Source organism: Corvus hawaiiensis, chromosome 16, assembly GCF_020740725.1.
Source record: "Corvus hawaiiensis isolate bCorHaw1 chromosome 16, bCorHaw1.pri.cur, whole genome shotgun sequence".
In the NCBI taxonomy this organism is placed as follows: Eukaryota; Metazoa; Chordata; class Aves; order Passeriformes; family Corvidae; genus Corvus; species Corvus hawaiiensis.
The window spans coordinates 8074032-8094897 of NC_063228.1; the positions used below are offsets into that span (position 1 = coordinate 8074032).

The following is a 20866-nucleotide window of genomic DNA, read 5'->3' on the forward strand; positions in this document are numbered from 1 at the left end:
CTCCACAGAGTCCCCAGGCTGCCCTCACCTCCTTGGCTTTGCTGAAGCCCATCCACATCTTGAGCCTGCGCACGAACAGCTCGACCATCTCGTAGTCCTGGGGCTCGAAGGCGGGGCGGTAGAGCTCGGAGTGCATGTCGCGGTAGCTGTGGATCAGCACCACCGCGAGCAGCCGCAGCACAATCCACACCTCCAGCACAATGTAGGTGGTGCAGAAGAGGCAATAGAGCCCTGAGGCCTCGGGCAGGCAGGGCCAGAGGCTGGCGCTGCCCCGCAGAAGGGTCAGCAGCAGCAGGAGGCTGCTGCCCACACTGCGGAAGGACTCGGAGGAGGAGGAGAAGAGCTGCGAAGGGACAGAGGAGATGCGATGAGAAGGGAGCAGCAGCAAAGTGTTCCCCTGACCCACAATATTCCCTCCCACATGGGCCCTGAGGGGTGGCCCATAAATGGGCTGGGACAGGGACAGCCGCTGGCCAAAGGTGCTGGTGGCAGGGTGCACATGGAGCACCCAGGGGACCCAGGGGCTTTGCTCATGTCATGCCACGGTGAGGGACAAGGGGCAGCAGGAGCACCAACAGCTCCTCTGTGAGGGAAGGGGACAGGAGTGGTTACCAGGAAGCCGAGCTGGGCATAGGCCAGGAGGAGGAGGGCAAAGGCCACCCCTGCAGCCATCAGCTCCTTCATGGACTTCTGGAAGGTCTTCCCAAACACTGACCATTGTCGGACGAAGCGCAGCTGCTGGGCAGCCTGGGAGGGGAGAGGAGGGAGTTACAGACACACCCCCAGCTCAGGACGGGTCTCTCAAACACATGGGAAACTCAAACCCCATCAGAGCACAAATACCCCAGTCCACAGGTTCCTTACAGACAGAATCAGCCCATCAGCCACACTTGGCTGAATTCCCCAGGGGAATCAAGGGCCCAGAGGCCTCAGAGACCTGAAGTGCACAGCAGAGACACACGTGGCCTCCCTGCCACCTGCTCTGCTCCTGCCAGGACTGTGCAGGGGTGACAAGCACAGGAGGACCAAAGCACCCACCACCCACGTGCTGCTCTCCCAGCCTGCCCGTACCTGCACGGTCAGGAGGAAGAGGAGGGATGCGGCCAGGCTGCTGAAGACGGAGCTCAGGAAGGCCACCTGGTAGAAGTTGGTGAAGCCCCTGCGGTTGCTGAGGTACCTGAGCCACTGCTGGTCAGCCAGGGTGGCCTGACTGAGGTGCACCAGCACCGTGCATGTGGTGAGCAGGATAAAAACCCACTGGCCATAGTTGCCCCACAGGGTGAAGTAGGCTCTGCCTTCCTTTTTGATGGCCAGAGACTCCGACACCACGAAGTAAACCACAAACAGCATGAGGAAAACCTGGGGGAGGAACAGGGAGGTTACCAGGAGAGGTTATGAAGAGAGTACCAGGAGAAGAGGAATGGAGAAGCTACCAGGAGATGAGAGGACGAGCCCCGACTGCTGTGGCTGCACCAGGGGACCCCGCAGCGCCCCAGGACAGCAAAATCCCCCAAACCAGGCCAAATTACACCCCTGGACCACATCTTGTATCCTGCCCTGCCTTCCTTGCTCATCCAACACCCTAATCCCTCCTGAAGCTCCCCAGTGCCCACACCCAATGCCCCTGTAGCAGGATGGCAGCGCCCAGGGAACAAGGGCTCTGCTGACACCAAACCCAGGCAGGGTGACAGACGTGGGGACGAGTGGCCTCAGGCAGGGTGGCTCGAGTCCACAGTGACCAGCCTGGGTGAGGGTCCCCAGAGCCCCTCACGCAGAAAGCAGGGGGTGCAGGGGAGGTCCCACACTGACCATCATGAGGAGCTGCAGGGTGACCCCCCCACTGAGCCTCAGCAGGGGGAAGGGGCTGATGGTGACCGCGGCAATGGCCTGGCCGGCCCCAGGGAACTCCAGGCGCAGGGTGACGGCCACGTGCAGGTCCACGCTGGGGTTGTACTGCAGCAGCTCCACGAACACTGCCCGGCTCCTGCAGAGGGACAGGAGCAGCTCAGGGGCTGGGACACCACCAGCTCTGGGGCCACTGCTGGGTGGGACATCCATCCTGTGCCCCTGCGACACTCCAGCAGCACCCCTGAGGAGCCCAGGTGACAGCAGGACATTCCCTCTGCCCCTGCCACACTCACATGTTGTCGATCCACGTGTGCTGCTGCAAGAATTCCAGCTGAGCCCGGCTCTCCTCCAGGGAAGGACCCAGCTCCTGCACGTAGCCGCTGCTGTCATAGAAGGAGATGTAGCCCCAGTACCAGATCCTGCAGAAGAAGAGGAGCTGTGGGTGAGGCTGAAGGACACTGGTTGCTCTCCTACATGGCAGGCCAGGAGCAAATGTGCAGATGCAGATCCTCCCCCTCAGGATTTATTTCACAAGACAAATTACAGAGGTGCATTGATCCACCTCATGTGCCCAACCTCAGAACAGACCCAAGCCCTGTGGTGGCCCAGACTTGCATGGAGATGCCTCTGGGGACAAACCAGAGCAGGAACCAAGTGTGACTTATGCCCAGGATGCAGGACAACCTCCTGTCACCCCCTTGAGCAGAAATCCAGTGCTGCTCCTGGGGTGCTGGGTTCCCCTGCCCTGTCTGTGCCCTGGAAGGTGCAGAGTTGAACCCTCTGCCCCTGGGCCCCCATAACAGCACAACGCTGCTGTTCAGACCCTTTGGAATTTCCATGTCCATCTGCCCTTTGCTAGGCTCAGGGGCTGTGAGGGCTGGGAACAACCCGACGCACTTATAAAGACCTTAGAGAGGTCTGTAAGGATCCCTGGAGGAGGAGCAGGGGTGGGAGCAGGGGTGGGAGCAGGCAGGGCAGCCCTTACCCCGCTAGGTCGGGTGCTGAGTGTACCCACGCTGCCGTCCCATTTCCAGCCGTGCTCTCCCAGCCCACTCCATAGTCAGCAGTGGCAAAGATGTGCTGGTCAGTGCAGCTCCTCTGGGCACTGCCCAAGCCCTGCAGGATATCCTGGGCACTCTGCTGGCACTCAGCTGGAATGAGAGCACCCTGTGAGCCACAGGGAGCCAGCACAGCCAGTGCTGAGCTCACAGCACCGCCCTTCCTCCCAACCCCTCTGCATTCATCTCCATGAGTGCACCAGGGTGAGAGAAGGGGCATGCAGAAGTCAGGGATTCAGAAAAGGATGGATATTAACAATAAAAATAGAGAGCTGTCCAATTTAGGAGTCACGATACATCCATGCCACCAACTCAGAGTGGATTAGCTGGGTACAAGTGGAGGAGAACAGAGACATCCCAACTGGCCTTGGGTAACAGTGGACCAGCACTCTGGTCCCTGGAGACATCACTGGCTTCAAACTGCCAGAGGGCAGGATTAGATGGGATATTGGGAAGGAATTCTTCCCTGTGAGGGTGGGGAGGCCCTGGCACAGGTTGCCCAGAGAAGCTGTGGCTGCCCCTGGATCCCTGGAAGTGTCCAAGGCCAGGCTGGATGGGGCTTGGAGCAGCCTGGGATAGTGGAAGGTGTCCCTGCCCATGGCATGGGTGGGATGGGCTTTAAGATCCCTCCCAATGAAAACCATTCTGGGATTCCATGATCCACTGCTTCCATAACCTCTGCTGCCTCCCCTCAGCCCCAGCTGCACCCAGACCTGCCCACTTCATCCTTCCAGGACTGTCACCTCCCCCTGTGGCAGCAGAGCCACTGTCCCTGCCCTACCTCCCCGCAGCCGGAGCTGGCGCAGCCGGGCTGTCCCCAGCGTGGTGCTGTGGCTCTCCTGGCCAGAGCCATTGTTGTACAGGTAAGGCAGGAACACCTGAGACATCCACACCCAGAACTGATCCGACCTGCAGGGGGGAAGGTGTGAGATTGGTGCAAAGTTTCAGAGACTTTGGGGCACGAACAAGCCACACTGATGTGCCCAGAGAGCCAAGGGCTTTGCAGAGACATACTCTCAGCCCAGGGATCCCCAGAGCCAGACTGGGCTGCTGGGAGCTCCCAGGGGTGTGGAAAACCAGCCGGGAAAATTTAATCCAGTTAAACTTATGTGCAGAGTGAGGAAAGGCAGACTCTGGACAAGATGTCATTTCTGGCTCTCGTGACCCTGTTCATGACTATAAGTTGTGGCTGCAAATTCTGGAGACAGAGCAGCTCATGTCTTTTCAAGCAGCTCCAGAAAGATCAACAACAACTCCCACAGCCCCTTCCCACTGGGAACCTCTCTAAACCTCAGAGAAATTAAACCTTGCAATCCCCAAAGGCCCCTCTGCTCTGCAGTGGAGCAGAACTACAGGGACAGACAGGACCTGCTGACTGCTGTGGAGCACCCAGCTCCACATGGGCACCAAAGAACCTCTTATGGCAAAGCCTGTGGAGCACGACCCAAAAGCCAACTTCTCTGACCCCCCCAGGGGCTGGCAGGTACCTCTTGATGAGCAGGAAGTCGTTGCTTCCCAGCTGCTGTTTGACGGAGCTCTGCAGGAGGAAGGCCCGGCTGGTGCGGGAGGCGTCGCCGTAGTTGGTGAGCAGGACCACCAGCAAGAACATCATGTAGATGAGGAAATTCTGGGAAGCAGAGAGTAAAAATGGGATTGCATGGAAAGGCTGGATCCCAATCCTGCAGCAGAGCAGTGCTTTCCATGGCCATGCAACAGGATCAGACCCAGAGATGGAGAAACTGAGGCAGAAGCCAGAGCCAGGCACTCAGTGGATCCCAGCTGGACTGGGAGAACCCACACTCGGACGTGTCTCACCCCTGGGCACCAGGCAGCAGATGTCCCACCTTGAGCATCCTGTGCAGCAGTTTGACCTTCCTGGCCTCCTCCTTGGCCTGGAAGAGGGCAAATCCTTGTGGGGGCCGGACTTTGCTGATCCTCTCGGACACGTGTTCCACGCAGGGCTGCTCCACCAACGTGTCGTCCTCCTCCGGGTGCAGCCTCTTGGCAACCAGGGAGAAATAGAGGGCTTCCAGCAGCACCTGGGGCACAGAGAGAGTGCTGAACCTGCAGGGAGCTGTGCCACCTCAGCATTCCAGCAGCAGCTCCCGTGGGCCCCTTGGCACAGCCAGCATGGCACAACTCCTACCTGGACCTTCAAAACCAAGTGCCACCAGCCCTCCCTCTCCTACTGCTGCTGGTGTCCACATCCTATCCTTCTGAGGGATATGGGGATGGGAGTGACCATTCAATGCACACAGTGTTCACTCTGACCTGATTTCATCATGGAAAGGGTTGTCAAGCATTGGAAGGGGCTGCCCAGGGCAGTGGTGGATTCACCATCCCTGGAAGTGTTCAAAAACCACATGAATATGGCACTTGGGGCCATGGGTTAGTGGTGAACATGGTGGTGGTGCTGGTTGATGGTTGGACTTGATCATTTTAAAGGGCTTTTCCAACCTTAACAATTCCATGACTGTGATTAGCAGCTGGACAATGTTAATTCCAGCTGTTAATTCCACGTACAGGTCTGTGCCGGTGCACTCGTGCCATCCTCACCTTCAGAGGCTCCCAGACCAGGAACGAAGCCAGAAAGCTGAATATCCCTGAGATGAGCCACATGAGGGCCACGCTGGAGGAGAAGCCCACCCCGATCCACACGGAGACGCCGGCGGAGGTGGCGAAGAGCAGGAGGCTGATGCCGTGAGCCAGGAGGGAGCACCAGGGCGGGAGCAGGCGCTTCCTGAATGTCTGGTCTGCAACTGGGAGGAGGAGGAGGAGGGAGAGTGAGTGTGAACATCACTGCAAAGGGTCCGGTGGGCACAGGAAGGGCTGAGCTCAGCACTCATCCCAGCAGAGAGCCTGCCACCAGTCCTGGGTGAGTTCAGAGGGATCATCCCACACATTTCTACGACTGATGGCTGCAGAGAGTGCAGGGAGCAGAGTAACTGGGGAAGGAGGGAGCAGAGCCTCCCAAGGGGACACTGCAGGGACTGTCACAGCACAAGTGCTGGCCCAGGGCTTACTGAGATCCAGCCTCCAAGAGAAGCTGGCAGGAAATAGCACCGATATCCCAAGCAGGGAACAACCCTTCCTAAGGCTCTATTTTATTTTCCATTTACCCCACTGTGCCCCCCCAAAGTGCTGTAGTGTGGGATGGGCCCTGTCCCCACACACCCCGGGGGGCACAGCCCTGGTACCTGTCCAGGTGGACTTGGCTGATCTGCTCACTTCCCTGGGAGGAGGGGCCACGCTCTGCCCTTTGTCGTTCAGCCTCTGCATCATGACAGTCTCCACCTTCTCCCCGAACACGCTGGACCTGCCAGGCACAGGGGGAGCCTGCTGAGAGCTGTGCCACTGCTGGCTCTGTGCTGAGCAGGCTGGCACCACGGGGGCTGAACTCCAGGGCCAGCACCAGTCCTGGGACATCACATATGTCCCCGAGTCACAGACACTGCTCTGTGTCTCATGGACAAGGCCTGACAGTCCCTCCCTTCCCTTGGCCGCCCACTCAGCAGTGGCTGGTGGTCAGAGTGTCCTGGGCACAGTAACACAACAGGGATTTGGGTAGAATCTCCTTCTCCCTCCCACCAGTGCCATGAAGTGAACCCTCATCCCAGCACTTTGCCCGCAGTCCAGAAGTGCTGGAGACACAGCTGGGGCTTTAAGGGACAATCCAGGTGGTTCCTGGAAGGGTGGCAGTGCTCTCCTGGAGCTGTGGCTGTGGGGGCTGCAGGAGTCATGGCCAGCAGGAACAGAGTGACCCGTGAAAGTGTCCCAAACCCAGCTCAGTTCAGCTGGGTGGGAGGCTCTGACTCCATGGGGGCTCTGCTCCCCAAACACTCACAGGCCTGAGATCAGATCTGTTTCTGCCCTCATGTACGGCCCCAGGTCCTGGGAGTGGGAGATGCCACTGGCTCCATCCGCCAGGATCTGCCGGATCAGATCCTCATCTGGGAAAGAGAGAGCACAGACAGCGTTGGCAGGAGCTCAGCACCCAGCACCACACCAGGACACGGCTCAGCCACATGGTGGAACTGGGGAGGAGGAGGGTCATGGTGATGTCCTCCTCCCAGGGACAGCCCTCCCCTGCTCCCTGCCCTCCAGTTCCTGTCTATCCCAGCTTGGCCACAGAGCTGGGCAGGGAACTGCTGGTTCAAGAGGCCAAGTTCTCCTTCTCCAGCCATGTCCAGAGGCTCTAGGACACACTGTGTCTTTGCAGCCAGTGAGGAAGTTCTGCTTGCTTGCAGCATTCCCATGGGAACACGCCTCTCCTGGCTCCCAGTCTGCTGGCAGTGTGGGACCACCCACCTCAGTCTGACGCCCACCAGGATTTCTGCTTTCCCAGACTAAAATCCCACGTAAACAGACACAACCCTCCTCCCCTGCCCTTCAGAGTGAGGCCAGTGGTGATGGCAGCAGCTCTGTCGTTCCACCTCTGCCCTGAGCCGGGGGGGCTCACCTGAGGCCGAGAAGTACCGGGGCTGCCCCTGGTGAATCCCAAGGGACAAAGTGTCCTCCTCAGTGGCCAGTGGGGCCTCAAGCCCCAGGTGGCGGCTGGCCCGGCCTCTCTTCAGCTTCTGGATGGTGTTGCCCATGATGGAGGGGTCACTCAGCAGGTCTGGCCAGCTGAGCAGGGCCTCGCTGGAGGGCCACCGCACCAGGCTGTGGAAAAACAGGAATGGGGGCGGTCAGGAATGTGGGGAGCACAAGAAAATGAACTGTGTGGGATTGTAGAGGGAAACAGCTGTGGGAGCACAAGCCAAGCCCAGCAAAGCACAGACTAAAGTCCTGCTTGCTCCATCCCCAGAACCCCACTCACCTCTTGGAGTCCTCCAGGAAGAGATCTGTTTTGGTTTGCTCAGAGAAGGCCTGCAGGGAACAGAAACGTTTCAGGAACGTGACACAGGTTTGTGCCTGGTGAAAGCAGCAGGTTGGGAACATCAGGAGTCACTGAGCTGCTCTTAACCCTGGGCCCACACCTCCAGGAGCCCGCCCAGCTGTGGGGAGGGAAGCAGTTACCTCTGCCTGGAGCCCGGGGAAGGTGGGGAAGGAGCTGTCAAGGACTGAGGAGTCCAGGTAGTTATCGATCTCCAGGGACTGCTGGTCTGAGTGAGTCACTGTGTGGCTGATGGAGACCTGCAGGGCACACAGGAGGGACAGAGGTGACACTGCCACTGCTGCTGAGAACAGGCACATGCCCATCCTCCACGGCCTCCCAGACACCTGTACCCACACGTGCCACAGCCAGGGCCACCCAAGTCATCTCAAGTACAAGCTCCCACGAAGTCCCCGAGTTTGAAAGCTTTTCCTGTGTGCTCTCAGCAGCATCAGCCACATTTGCTGCTCATCACTCCCTGAGCAGCTGGCTGCAATACTTAATGGGGCTGCTAATTGTGCTTAACTAGTCGTTAAATCTCCAGCTAATCCCTTCCCAGCTGCCTCACCACAGCTCTGCTCAGCCAGCTGAGCTTAGACCCAGGGCAGACATCAGAGAGGCTCCACTGAGCAGCTCCCAGGCTCTGCCTTTGGCATTTGGGTGCCTGTCACACAGTGAAATCCTGAGGGAGGAAGTGCCTGAATAGCTTCTAAAATCTGCCCTTTTGGTGCTTGGGCACTGCCAGAGTCCAGCAGTGATCTGAGCTCAGGGAGGGAGGCAGAGACCAGGGAAGGGTCTGGCCCTGGTGCAGCACAACCAGGCAAGTGCAGAGCCAGGCTGGAGGAGTGAGGTCCCAGGAAAGGCAGAATTCAGCCTCCCAAAAGCAAACCTGGTGGCCTCCCACCCATCTGAGCAACCTGCAACCAACCCCGCTCCTTACCTTGCCACGAGCCATCCGGAAGAGAAATAAAATGACCAGGTAGAGAGGGTAAACCACCACGCTGGACACCAGGCCAACAGCCACCGTGTCCACACTGACAGGGATCAGGCTGGAAACAGCCACATTGCTGCAAGGAATCAAGAGGGATCAGAGACAGGTGTCAGCAGAAGCATTTGGGGTTGTCAGGTAAGCAAACAGGAGACTGAAGTGCACAACCAGGAATTCCAGATGTGCAGAGAAGAAAATGGGCCTGAAAACCAAAATCAGACTGTCTTTGGTCATCCATCATCCATGGCCTGGTCCCAGACTCCTTAGAATGGGGAGGGCAGACTCAAGGCACAAGCAAGGAAGCTCTTCCCAGTGGATGGAAGATGTGTCCTGCCCCAATGGGACAGGTAGGAGGGCCCTGAGCAGGTTGGGACTGGGTGGGGACACACCTGAGGTGGACATTGCCCACCATACCCTTTACACACCTGAGGTGGACACTGCCCACCACACCGTGCACACACCTGAGGTGGACTCTTCCCACCACACCATGCACACACCTGAGGTGGACACTGCCCACCACGCCATGCACACACCTGAGGTGGACGTTGCTCACCACGCCGTACCACACGGCGTTGGCGCAGAGGAAGAGGAAGATGAGGAGGCAGCAGCAGGTGGCCCTCTGGACGCGGGTGAAGCGGGAGCGGGGTGGGCGGTCCCACAGGGACAGCCACACGTGCTTCTCGAAGAACCCGCGCTGCAGCTCCGCCACGAAGATCCGCCAGAAGCTCCTCAGCTCACTCTCACCTGGGGACGAAGTGACAGACTCAGGGTGGCTGCACCACTGAGGGGACCTGGCTGGGCTGGCCATGTCCCTCCCAACAGACTGGTACTCCAGAGGTATCCACACTGCATCCACAGCGTCCCTCCGCATGCAGTGCTCATTGGGGATGAGTGGCTGGAAAAGCTGCCCAGCAGAAAAGGATCTGGGGGTGACAGTGGCTGAACATGAGCCCAGCTGTGTCCAGGTGGGCAAGAGGCCAATGGCACCTGGCTTGTACCAAAAACAGTGTGGCCACTGGCCCTGTCCCTTATGCAAGGCACTGCTGAGGTACCTCCAATCCTGGGGTCAGTTCTGGGAACCTCACAAGAAGAAATACATGGAGGGGCTGGAGTGTGTCCAGAGAAGGGAACAGAGCTGGGGAAGAGTCTGCAGCACCATGAGAGGCTGGGGGAGCTCAGCCTGGAGAAAAGGAGGGGCCCAGGTGCCAGGGGTGAGAAGGACCCAGGGGAGGTGGAGCACTCACTGGCAGCAAACACCTCCCTCTCCACCAGGCCATCGTTGTCCTCGCTCTCCACTGACAGCCAGTCATTCACCAGGAAGAAATAGCTCTTGCTGCTCTGCAGGTCCCGCACAATGACGTGCTGCAGGTACCACGAGGGGCTCAGTCCTGAACAGGGAGAGACGAGGGAATATTTCATGGCACACATTCCCTGTGTGAGCCTGTGAAGCTGAGGGGGCCACAGGAGCACTGTCAGTGGGACAGCAGCATTTCTGTGCGACGTGATTGTCATCGATGGGCACTGCACAATACCCACGAGGGAAGCATGGCACAGCCAGGTCACCCTGAGGTGACATTTATGGTCACAGCACACAGGACATTGCACTGTCTGTGTCTGGGGTGGCACCTGGCCAGTATGTGAGGGAGACTCCATGTGCCCCAGCAATATCCCCCCAGTCCAGCAGGTCACCACAGGCCAGGTCCCCCTGTCCAGGCCCAGGACATGGCCCCTCCATGTCCCACCTTTGTTGTCGTGCCAGATGCGGATGCGCCAGATGCTGCCCAGGCTCCGCTCCGTGGCGATCTGGAACACGTCCAGGCTGTTGCGGTGGAAGGCGTTGTCCCCATCCAGGTGTCTGTGGCCACTTTTATTGTCCACCCCATACAGGGCGATGCCCACGTGGGCCGTGGTACCTGCAGGGAAGGAAGGGGCTCTCTCAGGGAAGCCCACCCGAGGTGCAGCTGGACCCCAGCACTGCCTGTGACAGCTCTATCACAAACCCAGCCCCCAAACACAAGCCAAACTTTGTGCCTGCCTGCTGCTGGGAAAGATTCCAAACAAAGTAATGGATCCTGGAAGACAGCAAAAGGATCCATCCAAAGGGCCTACAAGGCAGGAGAGGGTCAGAAGTGAGGAACAATCTCTGCCTCTGCAACCACAGCCCAGTCAAGGAAGGCAGGATGAAGGAATTTCTCTCCTGAGTGGTTCCTTCCAGCAGCAATTGGTTGTCCCACCACAACAGCCAGTGGTGGGAGAGCATCGCCTAGTGGAAGGTGTCCCTGCCCATGTCAGGAAGTTGGAACCAGAAGGTTTTTGAGGAACCTTCCAACCCAAACCATTCTCTTGACCTGCCCCATCACCACACAATAAAAACTGGGATGCTGTGGGAAGCCCTGGACTGAAGCTGCAGCTCAGCTCTGGGCTCCGTGAGGAGCGTTCAGAGCGTGACATGCTGAGGTGGGACCTCAGGTGAACTACAGGTGTTCCCCTGGGAACCAGGCATGGGAGCAGGCTGTGGGCTCACCTGACCCTCTGCCCCAGCCCGTTTTCACCAGGATCTCGTATTTGTACATCCCGTTCTTCCCGCAGAAGGGAATCACCCCCACGCGGTTCATGTCGATCATGTCCAGCTTGTGCACGATCAGCGCAGCCACCGAGTAGGTGACAAAGCACACGGCACATGTCAGCAGCACGATGTAGTTCAGCCCTGGGCCTGGAGCCTGGAGAAAAGAGAAGTGTTGAAAGGCAAGCCCAGGAGGATCCAGCTCCCATTCCCTGCCTCCTTCCTGGCCATCACCCCGCTCACAGACGTGGCCCCGCACAGCCAGCAGCAGCAGCTGCCAGGAGCTCCCTGCTCCCACTCACGTCACAGGGACAGAGCGAGGAAGAGCCTGGATGCCCCTGGGATGCAGGGAGCAGCTGGCAGGTGCGACTCTCTGGGATCAAACAGTGCTGGGTAACAGTTGGGAGGAAAGTTTTGGCATCTCCCTAAGAGGGAGACACAGTGCGAGGTGTCCAGGCCAGGGAATAAAGCCATCTGCAAAGGTCTGTTTCCAGCCAGGATTCCCAAGCAGGGGACACAGCTTCCCCTGAGCTGTGCCCATCTGCACCTCCCAAAGGCTCCCAGATGCCTGTGCTGGTGCCAGCTTAGACATGAAGCCAACAGGAGCCTCAGGCTTTGCTCCAGGTGACGACAACCTGTTCTATGTTTGACAACACTGCACAGCCTCTGCTTTGCTGTACTCACAGGAAAGATGAACTGGACAGAGTTTGGGGGCACAAAGAGGCTGGCCCCAAAGGCTGTGAGGTGCTGGGTCAAGCACACAGCCTGGTCTGGCCTGGTCTCCTCCAGGGGGACAATTCCCTCCGTCTTCCAGCGCTTCTCCTGCTCGCTGAAGTACTGGCACAGGGATGTGTACAGCCCCAGGGTCACCTCCACTGGCGACCAGCTGAAGTGGTTGGTGATGTTCAGGTAGTACTTCTGGTTAGGATCGTCCGTTCTGGAGAAGGGAAAGAGCAAGGAGATGATTCCCCCACATTCTGGTGCAGGTGTGTCCAGGGTAAGCATCCAGCTGCAGGGGCAGGGATGCACTCACAAAGGAGGAAAAGCCCAGTGAACATGGTGTAATTTACACCCTTTGGCAGTGCAGATACTCAGGGGTTCCACAGACCACCTGAGCAGCCATCACATGCATCCACAGCACAGCCTGTGGCTGACAGGAATTACCAGGGAGGCTTCTCTTACCTGGGTGAGGTGAAGAAGGTGTAGAGCTTGTGGTCACTTCCAGCCAGGGCATCCAGGCTGATTCTCTTGGAGGCAGAGCAGTTGTGCTCATTGGGCTGGGGCTCGTGATGGAGATAGGCCATGATGAAGGGCTCGGGCTCACTGGCCAGGTAATGCTCTGTGGGGAGGGGAAGGAACAGAAGTGGCTTTAAAAACCCCTGGGAGACTCAACTACAGGTCTGCTGCCAGCACTGGGGCTCAAGGAAGAGTATAAGGAATGCAGAAAGTTGTGAGAGATGCTTCTCCAGACTGCGCTCTCTCAGTGTGCACCTCAGAGGATCCCCAGGCACTGAATACCATTGGACCTGCCCGGGACAGGGACTGGACAATGCCCTCCAGGGCTAACGTGGCTCAACAGAAGGGCTGGGAAAAGAAAAAGGCTTCTCAGGGCCAGAATCCACAAGCAAGGATGACACTGGGCACTGGAGATTGTCCAGGATAGCCAGAACCTCGACCACACAGTGTGGAACCTGCTGCCAACACCTGGCATCCCTTCCCCCACCAGTTATCCCTCACACCCAGCTCTCCTCTCTCACAGGAAGAATTAACAAAGAGATGGATTTGTCTGAACTACCATTGAGGACTCTGTAGGTGAGCTGGAAGTGCAGTCCTGCTTCCCTGTTGTTGCTCTCCATGATCACAATCAGGTTCACGGACGTTCTTGCCTCGATGACTTTCGTGCCAGCCACGAGATTTTTGGGGTCTGTGTTGTTTGAGACCATCACAGTGATGGCTTTTTCAGAGTCCAGGCTCCCGATGGGGATCTGCACCCCGTTGTGTGTCTGGAACTCCATGGAGGCGACCTTGGTGGACACGGTGTAGTTGCTGATGTACCCAAAAGGGAAGGGATTGGAGTCCACTTGGAACATGACTTGGATGACATCCGTCAGGTTGGAGAGAGTGGAGTTGAAGGCCTGGGGGATGGAGAACTGGCAGTTTGGTGTGTTTTCGTAGCAAAGCAAGTTAAAGGGGTCAGACCTCTTGCCTGTGGCCTTAATTTCTCCTCCCACCAGCTCAAGGGGCTCTTCGTTCAGCACCCGAGATTTCATGAGGATTCGCATCAGGCTGGAAGACAGGTTGTAGGCTTTGGGAGCCAGCAGCAAATTGTGGGAATCAGCAAGCAGCTCCTGGGGCTTGGATTCTTGTGAAATTGTATTGACAAGGTGGATTAGGTCACCTGCCAGGAGAGAAATGAAAAGGAAGTGGTAAATAGCCTGGATAACTGCTACAGTCAGGAGAACACCTGACACCTTCCCAAAGCAATCAGACAAGGCTTTCCTTGCTGTCTTCTCACTGTTCCTCTGCACATGACCTTCCCCACTGGAGTGTTCATAGCCCAGAGCTAAAAGCAAAGCTGTCAGCAGTTCCTGCAGCCTCTCTAATCTACCAGGTTTGGTGAGGAATACTTAATCACAACATGCTTGATTTCCCTCCTGTGTAGTGAAGAGAACCACCGCTCAGGAAGCAGGCAAGGAATGGATAAAACAAATGTATGTTCCTATGCTTTTGCACTATAAAGTGCACAACACTCAGAAAGGAGTGCAGAGGTAACAAGGTGTGCAGAGAAGGAGTCTCTGCTTCCCCCCAGGTCACCCAGGTGGCAATTTCCATGCAGTGTTCCCAGATGCCCCAGTGAGGTTTGACAGCCTCCTTGGACTCCAACCAGGAAGACAAGCATCTGGAAGCCATAGCTGTTACTCATTGTTTACTAAAAAGAGAACCCCTGGAGTCTTAGTGAGCTTATTAGGAGTAATAGTGAGTTATATTAACAACTGTCAGATTTAAGCGTCCACAGAGGCAGCTGCCAAAGCCAGGACAACCCTGGGAAAAGCGCAGGGAGAAGAGAGGGCTGGGATGCCACACTCCAAATGGCAAATGCAATTTCCTAAAAATTTGGGCCAAAGCTCAAATGGCAGAGGAGGGAGCCTGAAAGCCCCCCTCGGTGTCCTCCTGCCCCTGAGCCAGTCCCCTGTCCCCCACCTAGAGGACAAAGCTCACCTGTGATGTTGAGGATGTTGTCAGCAATGCCAGTTGGTGTCACCGTGCCCTGGGTGGTCTCCCCTTGCAGAATGGTCATCATGGTCTCCAGCTTGTTCAGGGTCCTTGTCAGGCATGATTTGCACACCAACTCCTTGCTCACCACCTGCAAAGGGACCAGTGTCTGACAGAGCAGGAACACTCCAGGGAAAGCCCAGCTGGCTCAGTCCTGAGGAGACCTTTTCACTCTGGAAGTGCCCCATGCCCTGTCCAGCCCTGGGGAGGGGACAGCAGAGGCTGCCCTGCTCATACTGAGAGTGGTCAGCAAGTTGTTGGGGTTCAGCACGTCCCAAGAGTCCAAGACTCTTCCACCTCCCTCCCAGGACATTCCAAGGTGCCAATGTACAGGCAGGCAGAGGATGCCTGGCAGAGGACGCTTTTGGGTTGGAAAAAGGAATGAAGGGAGAAAATTGTTGCCCAGAAAAGCTGTGGCTGCTCCATCCCTGGAATTGCTCAAGGCCAGGTTGGACAGGGCTTGGAGCAACCTGATCCTTCCAACCCAAGCCATTCCAGGATTCTGATTCTAAATTGATTTCCCTGGTGTTCACTCGTAAGGACCAGGCACATCTCCCCTCTGGGGCCACACACAGAAACCAACCAGGAAGAGCTGGATAGGATTCCTCCATCCACTCCACGACCTCCAGTGGAAGCAGGATTTAGCCCCAATTGAATTCATTTCAGTGTCTAAACACTCCTGAAGGCTGTGGGAGGAATCCTGCCACTCAGGCATGATGGATGTCCCTCCCTCTGCTCCCAGATGTGTCCAAGAAACAGAATGTTCCAGCCATGGCCTGGAGCTTCCTGCACTCTCGAGGGCTGGATGGGAGGGACTGAGGCAACACATGGAAGCTGTTACAACCCCGTTCCTAGCTCTTATTCATCTTTTTTCTTTTAATCATCATAGGATTCAGCCGTGATTCACCATATGTTTTGGTGAAGAATCAAAACAGCATCTGCAGGTCTTGAATTCCCCCTTTTCTGCTTTATTTGTAAGCTCTGAGAAGCCAGGACAGACTGTGTGAATCGGAGTCAGGAATCAGGTTCTGGGGAGGAACCACCCAAGGGCAGCTCCTACTTACGAAGGAGAACTGACCAAGAAATCTGAGATTCTTTTTTTATCCCTCCAGGAGAAACTAATTCTGATTTTTCCTCTCCCTTTTAGGTAAAATCAAAAATGTATCAGCCCTGATGGACACTTGTGCAGGAAAGGAATGTGTGAACTCCACTTGTCTCAGCCACTTGGGAAATTCTGGAGTACTATTTTCCTAAGATTTTCATTCCAACCCAGAGCACGAAGTAATCCTGGAATGTCAGCTTTTCCCATGGAATAAAAATTCTATTTCTAGATCTAAGCTTCCACAGCAAGATCAAGTCACGAGGCAGGAGGAGGTGGGAGAGACAGAAACAAACCAGTCCAGCATGTAATGGGATGTGCTGAACCCCAAACCCCGGACAAAGGGGAACAGAAAGAAGGGATTTTTGAGGTTTGCAGGCTCAAAAGCAGGGAAGGGAGCAGATCAGGATTCTGTGGGTGAGATGCAGTGCCTGTCCACCACTGACCTGCCTGCAGGGGAAACACAGCCAGGGCCAAGGTACCCAACCAGTCCGCAAAGCAAAGATTTGGGGAGGGTGGGAGGAGGAGCCAGAGCAGCCTGGCTGAGCACCAAACCCCATGTGCATTATGTAACCGGGCTCTCTTCCCTCCTAAATCCACCAGGCAGCAGCCCCAGCACCGGGAATGGGGGCTGCAAACTGCCAGGAGCACGGTGATTCCAGTGAGCAGCAGAGCAAAGCAGAGAGGGGTTTCTCATCTTGTAGGGCAGAAACAGGGCTGGGAGGAGCATCAGACCTGGGCACTGGCCCCTGGCCCAAGGCAGCTCTACTTGTGTTACTCCTGATGGGAGCCCAGTCTGTGCTCACGGATTCTGTGACTCCCACAGTGATTTATTCCAATGTTTCTGGAGCCCCTCTGCTCTGGAGCCAGGCTGGGAGAGCTGGGCGTGTCCAGCCTGGAGAAGAGAAGGCTCTGAGGAGACCTTAGACCCTCTTCCAGTGCCTAAAGGGGCTCCAGAAGAGCTGGAGAGGGGCTTTGGACAAGTGTCTGGAGTGCCAGGACAATCGGGAATGGCTTTAAGCTGAAAGAGGGTAGATTAGATTGGATATTGGGAAGAAATTGTTCCCTGTGAGGGTGGGGAGGCTGCCCCATCCCTTGGAAGTGCCCAAGGCCAGGTTGGACAGGACTTGGAGCACCCTGGGACAGTGGAAGGTGTCCCTGCCCATGGCAGGGGGTGGCACTGGGTGAGCTTTAAGATCCCTTCCAACCCAAACCATTCCATGATTCTCCAGTTCTCCAGCCTGTGAAGGCCTCTCCTGCAGCCTCCACCTGCAGCTGCCAACCAGGACAGGTACCAGAGGAGCAGCACAGAGCTCCCAGGGGCAGAGCTGGCAGCACCCAGGACCTCACCACAGAAACCCTGATGATGCCAGCAAGTGACACCTGTCCCTGCTGTGTGTGGAGAGAGCCAGGCAAGCACAGCAAGGACTGAGGAGCTGCAGCTGGAGGCTCAGAGGTGGTGGCAGGGGGCGTACCGTGCACTGCGCCAGGGCGGCCGAGATCTGCTGGATGTCATCCACCGTGTTCACCTTCAGGGAGTTCAGGGTCTCTGTGATGTTGTTGCGAGTCCAGGTCCGGAGCTCAAATTCATGCCCAGCCTCAGGTTCCAGCAGCATGGATCGCTCATACTGGGGGGTGGAAGAAAAAGCAGGAAGAGTGAGGAAGGTAGAGTGAAAAAAACAGAGTGAAGAGCAGTTTCAGAGGCTGCTGAGCTGAGCTGGAGTCACCTGTTCCCTGCACTCCACATCTCCTGCCTCTGCTTCTCCCCAGGGGGATCTAATGAGCTGGTTTTCCAGCAGAACTTCCTCAATTTCACTTCTGTTCTCCAAGCAATTATCTTAACAGCCTGGCACTCAGCAGCCATCTAGTACCTGGAGTGCAGTCCTTATCCAGCTCAGCAGGGTGCCTGTGCCCAGGGGGAAGCTCATCCCTGCCTCGCTTCCAGGTATGCAGCAACCTCTTCCTGGGCAAGGAAACAGGAATATAGCCCCAAATTCCTGCCCTGCCTATAGAGATTGTTGTACAAAATCTGGCCCAAAAATTCTACTGGCGATTGCAAGGACTTCTGGAGGCCCCTCTTGGGCAGAACAAGCTTCGTTACCTCATTCAAGATGGTGATGAGGGCCAGAGAGTACTCAATGACCTGCTGAGGGTCCCCTTGTTTCACCAATCCCTGGAGCACACTGTCAGTCTGATTGTAGAGCCAGTGGGAGAGGCTGGGGAACCCCTCGGGGAGGCCAATTTCAATGGAGCTGCAAGGAAAGAGGGATTTGGGTGAAGTACAGACTGGGCTGGGAGGGAGAGGAGGGGAGGCAGGTGGGTGACCCACAAAAGCACCACTGCTGCTGCCCTGGTGCCCCATTTGCATGAGAAACACCAAGGACCTGCAGCCTGACTCCTCACTGGCCCAGCCCTGGGACTCCATGATCCCAGGAGTCTTTTCCCACTTAGCAGTTCCACGATTCTGTGGCAGCAGTAACTCCTGGGAAAACCTCCCCCTCCAGCAATGACCCACAAAGCCTGGAATTCTCTGTCTGCACTTCTGCTGAGCCTCCCCTCCCCTTCCTGCCAACAGCCTCTTGCAGGAGGCAAATCCTTCACCCAGGATCAGGACAGGGACCCGCTGGCCATACCACGAGCCTGGGATTTGGGAGCTGAGGCTGGACACGGTGCCGAGGGAAAGCCCAGCCTGCCAGCAGCATCTTACCGGTTCACAGCCACCACGGTGGCTCCCAGCTGGTCCTGCACCAGCACGGCCACGGACACCTGGAAGCCGCTCTCGTGGAAGCCGGGGGGCAGGAAGGCGCCGTGCTCGGCCCGGCTGCCCTTGTACACGCAGAACTCGTGGAAGTGGCCGGGGCGGTGGCGCGAGGCCAGCAGGATGTACACCAGCGGCCCCTCGGCGTCCTCTGTGTCCCGCCAGCCTGCAAGGAAACCCCACAGGGCTCTGACAGGGGCATGGGGAGCTGCAGACACCACCCCAAAGGAGCTGGCACTGCCCCCTCCCACCCCTGGGGTGTCCCATCCCGCTGAGCATGGATGGAGTTTGGAGCTGAAGACTGACAAGGGACAAGATGGTCTTTAAAGACCCTTCCAACGCAAACCATTCCAGGATTCTCTGATGGTTCTATGGACCTGCCCTTGCTGCTGTCCCAGCAGGGGTCCCCTGCTCTGGCAGACTGTCCCCACAATGAGGACAGCACAAGGACTCCACCAGGCTGGAGGGGTGTCTTCATTCTCTCTGAATTTTTGTGATGTTTAGGAGTTTCTCCCTGGGTGTTTGGGTTCTGTAACATTTAAAGGGATTATGAAAAATTCATGATCAAAATAACAAGGGGGAATAACTGCTGAGGCTGGGAACAGCACTGACAAAGGCCACAGCTTCTGTACAAGTCCTGACATTAGACAGAGGCTCAGCTCCCCGGCAGTTCAGCCTCTCAGGAACAACTGAGCCCAGGACAAAATCTGCACAAAGGTTTCCTTGAAGCTCTCAGGAATTATGGTGACTTTCATGGGAGCTGGGCAGTTGGGAAATTCATTGTGTTCGCCAGTGAGCCCCAGTGAAGGTGCTGGCACTGCCACTGTGTCCTGCCTCTGTCACTTCAGCTTAAAAACAATCACTAAGAGCTGAAATTCCCACCATTCCAAAGAAGAATTGATTCCAGCATTATTCTGGATAGCTCAAAACATACCGAAGTTACAACCACATCACCCTAAACACATTTCTGCTGCTCCCCCAGTTTGGTGCCCAGCCCCCTGGAAGCAGCAAGATTCATCTCCTCCCAGCGTGGCTTCCCGGCACTGTGCACAAAGAGCTCTAATCTCTAACACTGATCATTTGGGGAAATCTGGTTTCCAGAGGCACTTAGTCCTTGGCCCAAGGCTACGGGACATCAGCCAGGCCACTTTTCCAAAGCTGGGCTCACTGTTGCTGTCTCTGCAGCTGGTTGGGAAGGTGACGGTGGTGGGAACATCCAGCCCACACGGCAGAGACAGCCCCACTGCTTCATCTTTTGATTCTTTCCACATACTGTGACTCAGTTTTGGGCACCATCTTCTTTTTCCTGCACTGAAATACCAGTCCCTTCCACAAGAACTGGTCTGGCCTGGATATCACCATTCACCTACATGAGTTAGGAATTTTTAAACTGCCTGCCTGCCACAGTGAGTTTGAGAGCTCCACAATTTGGGCCCACAAAGCTGCTCATGGTCCAAACCACTGCTGAGCCCAGCCCTGACCAACATTGCCCTGGGGTAGGAGTTTGGGGTGGAGGGAACGTCTGTGGGAAGAGCAGCTGGTCATGAGGAGCAGGAGGGGCTGGCAGGTGCTCTCACCTGCACACTCAAAGTGCACCTTTGTCACCAGCGCCCTGAGGGGTCCCTTGGGGGACAGGCGGCAGGACCCCCCCACAGGGGGTTGGTTGGGCAGCAGGTCGATGGAGGCGAAGCCTTCCTCCCCCGTGGTGAGGTCTGTGATGTGCAGAGTGAAGGTGTATCCCTCGCCATCTCTCAGGGCTCCTTGCCTCAGGACCAGGTTCATCCCCGTGTCGCCAGTGGACGTGGTTGTTTTGTCCAGGATGAGGGACTTGTTCTTAAAGCTGTGAGCTGCCCACCTCTGCAGGGATGGACAGGGGAAAGACAGGAGAGGTTTGGTTTGAAGCTGAAGTTATGTCCTTAAAATGTTTTCAGATTGAGTCTTTTATAAAAAGTAACAGATTTCTAGTGGGAGCGTCTGCCAAATTTGCAGTTGATAATTCAGCTTTAGTCTTGTGTGCTACAGCAACAAGAACTGGAACCTTTCCAAAATGTCTGGTGGGAATATTTCCACTGTGAGATCTACTTTAGTTTCTGGGATTACATCACCCTCCGACAGAATATTTCATAATACAGAGTACAAAACACAGGAAATAAATGAAGCACTGGTGGAGTCTCCATGGGATACTGTGTTTTATGTGCTTCAAGCTGAACGTGGCCTGGGTGGTTACCGTTAATAGCACAAACCTACGACTGTGATAACAGGAGAAACAGTGAGATAACCAGGCAGAAAATGCCAGGCAAGGACATGCTGGGCTTGCTGGGAGCAACAGGACTTCCAGTTCTGAGACCTGCTTCACTCCACAGGCTGCAATGGAAGCTGGAATTAGAGGAGGGCACAAGAGGA

At 56.5% G+C, this 20866-nt stretch overlaps 1 protein-coding gene across 3 annotated transcripts in view; it reads right to left on the minus strand.

The window, feature by feature from the left end:
- PKD1 (polycystin 1, transient receptor potential channel interacting) overlaps positions 1-20866 on the minus strand; it is a 79666-nt gene that overhangs the window by 4387 nt on the left and 54413 nt on the right. For all 3 annotated transcript variants that reach the window (XM_048320787.1, XM_048320785.1, XM_048320786.1), the window contains exons 18-45: positions 20041-20320; positions 18413-18629; positions 17807-17957; positions 17181-17333; positions 14553-14697; positions 13129-13731; positions 12516-12672; positions 12018-12270; positions 11295-11490; positions 10513-10683; positions 10015-10158; positions 9304-9514; positions 8723-8849; positions 7926-8042; positions 7726-7775; positions 7366-7568; positions 6751-6856; positions 6104-6222; positions 5463-5665; positions 4751-4945; positions 4394-4533; positions 3688-3815; positions 2834-2999; positions 2142-2267; positions 1810-1984; positions 1072-1359; positions 613-747; positions 29-343 (exon numbers count right to left, since the gene is read on the minus strand). In XM_048320787.1, the coding sequence (XP_048176744.1) occupies positions 29-343; positions 613-747; positions 1072-1359; positions 1810-1984; positions 2142-2267; positions 2834-2999; positions 3688-3815; positions 4394-4533; positions 4751-4945; positions 5463-5665; positions 6104-6222; positions 6751-6856; positions 7366-7568; positions 7726-7775; positions 7926-8042; positions 8723-8849; positions 9304-9514; positions 10015-10158; positions 10513-10683; positions 11295-11490; positions 12018-12270; positions 12516-12672; positions 13129-13731; positions 14553-14697; positions 17181-17333; positions 17807-17957; positions 18413-18629; positions 20041-20320 (5274 nt within the window). The remainder of the gene's footprint in view (positions 1-28; positions 344-612; positions 748-1071; positions 1360-1809; positions 1985-2141; positions 2268-2833; positions 3000-3687; positions 3816-4393; positions 4534-4750; positions 4946-5462; positions 5666-6103; positions 6223-6750; positions 6857-7365; positions 7569-7725; positions 7776-7925; positions 8043-8722; positions 8850-9303; positions 9515-10014; positions 10159-10512; positions 10684-11294; positions 11491-12017; positions 12271-12515; positions 12673-13128; positions 13732-14552; positions 14698-17180; positions 17334-17806; positions 17958-18412; positions 18630-20040; positions 20321-20866) is intronic.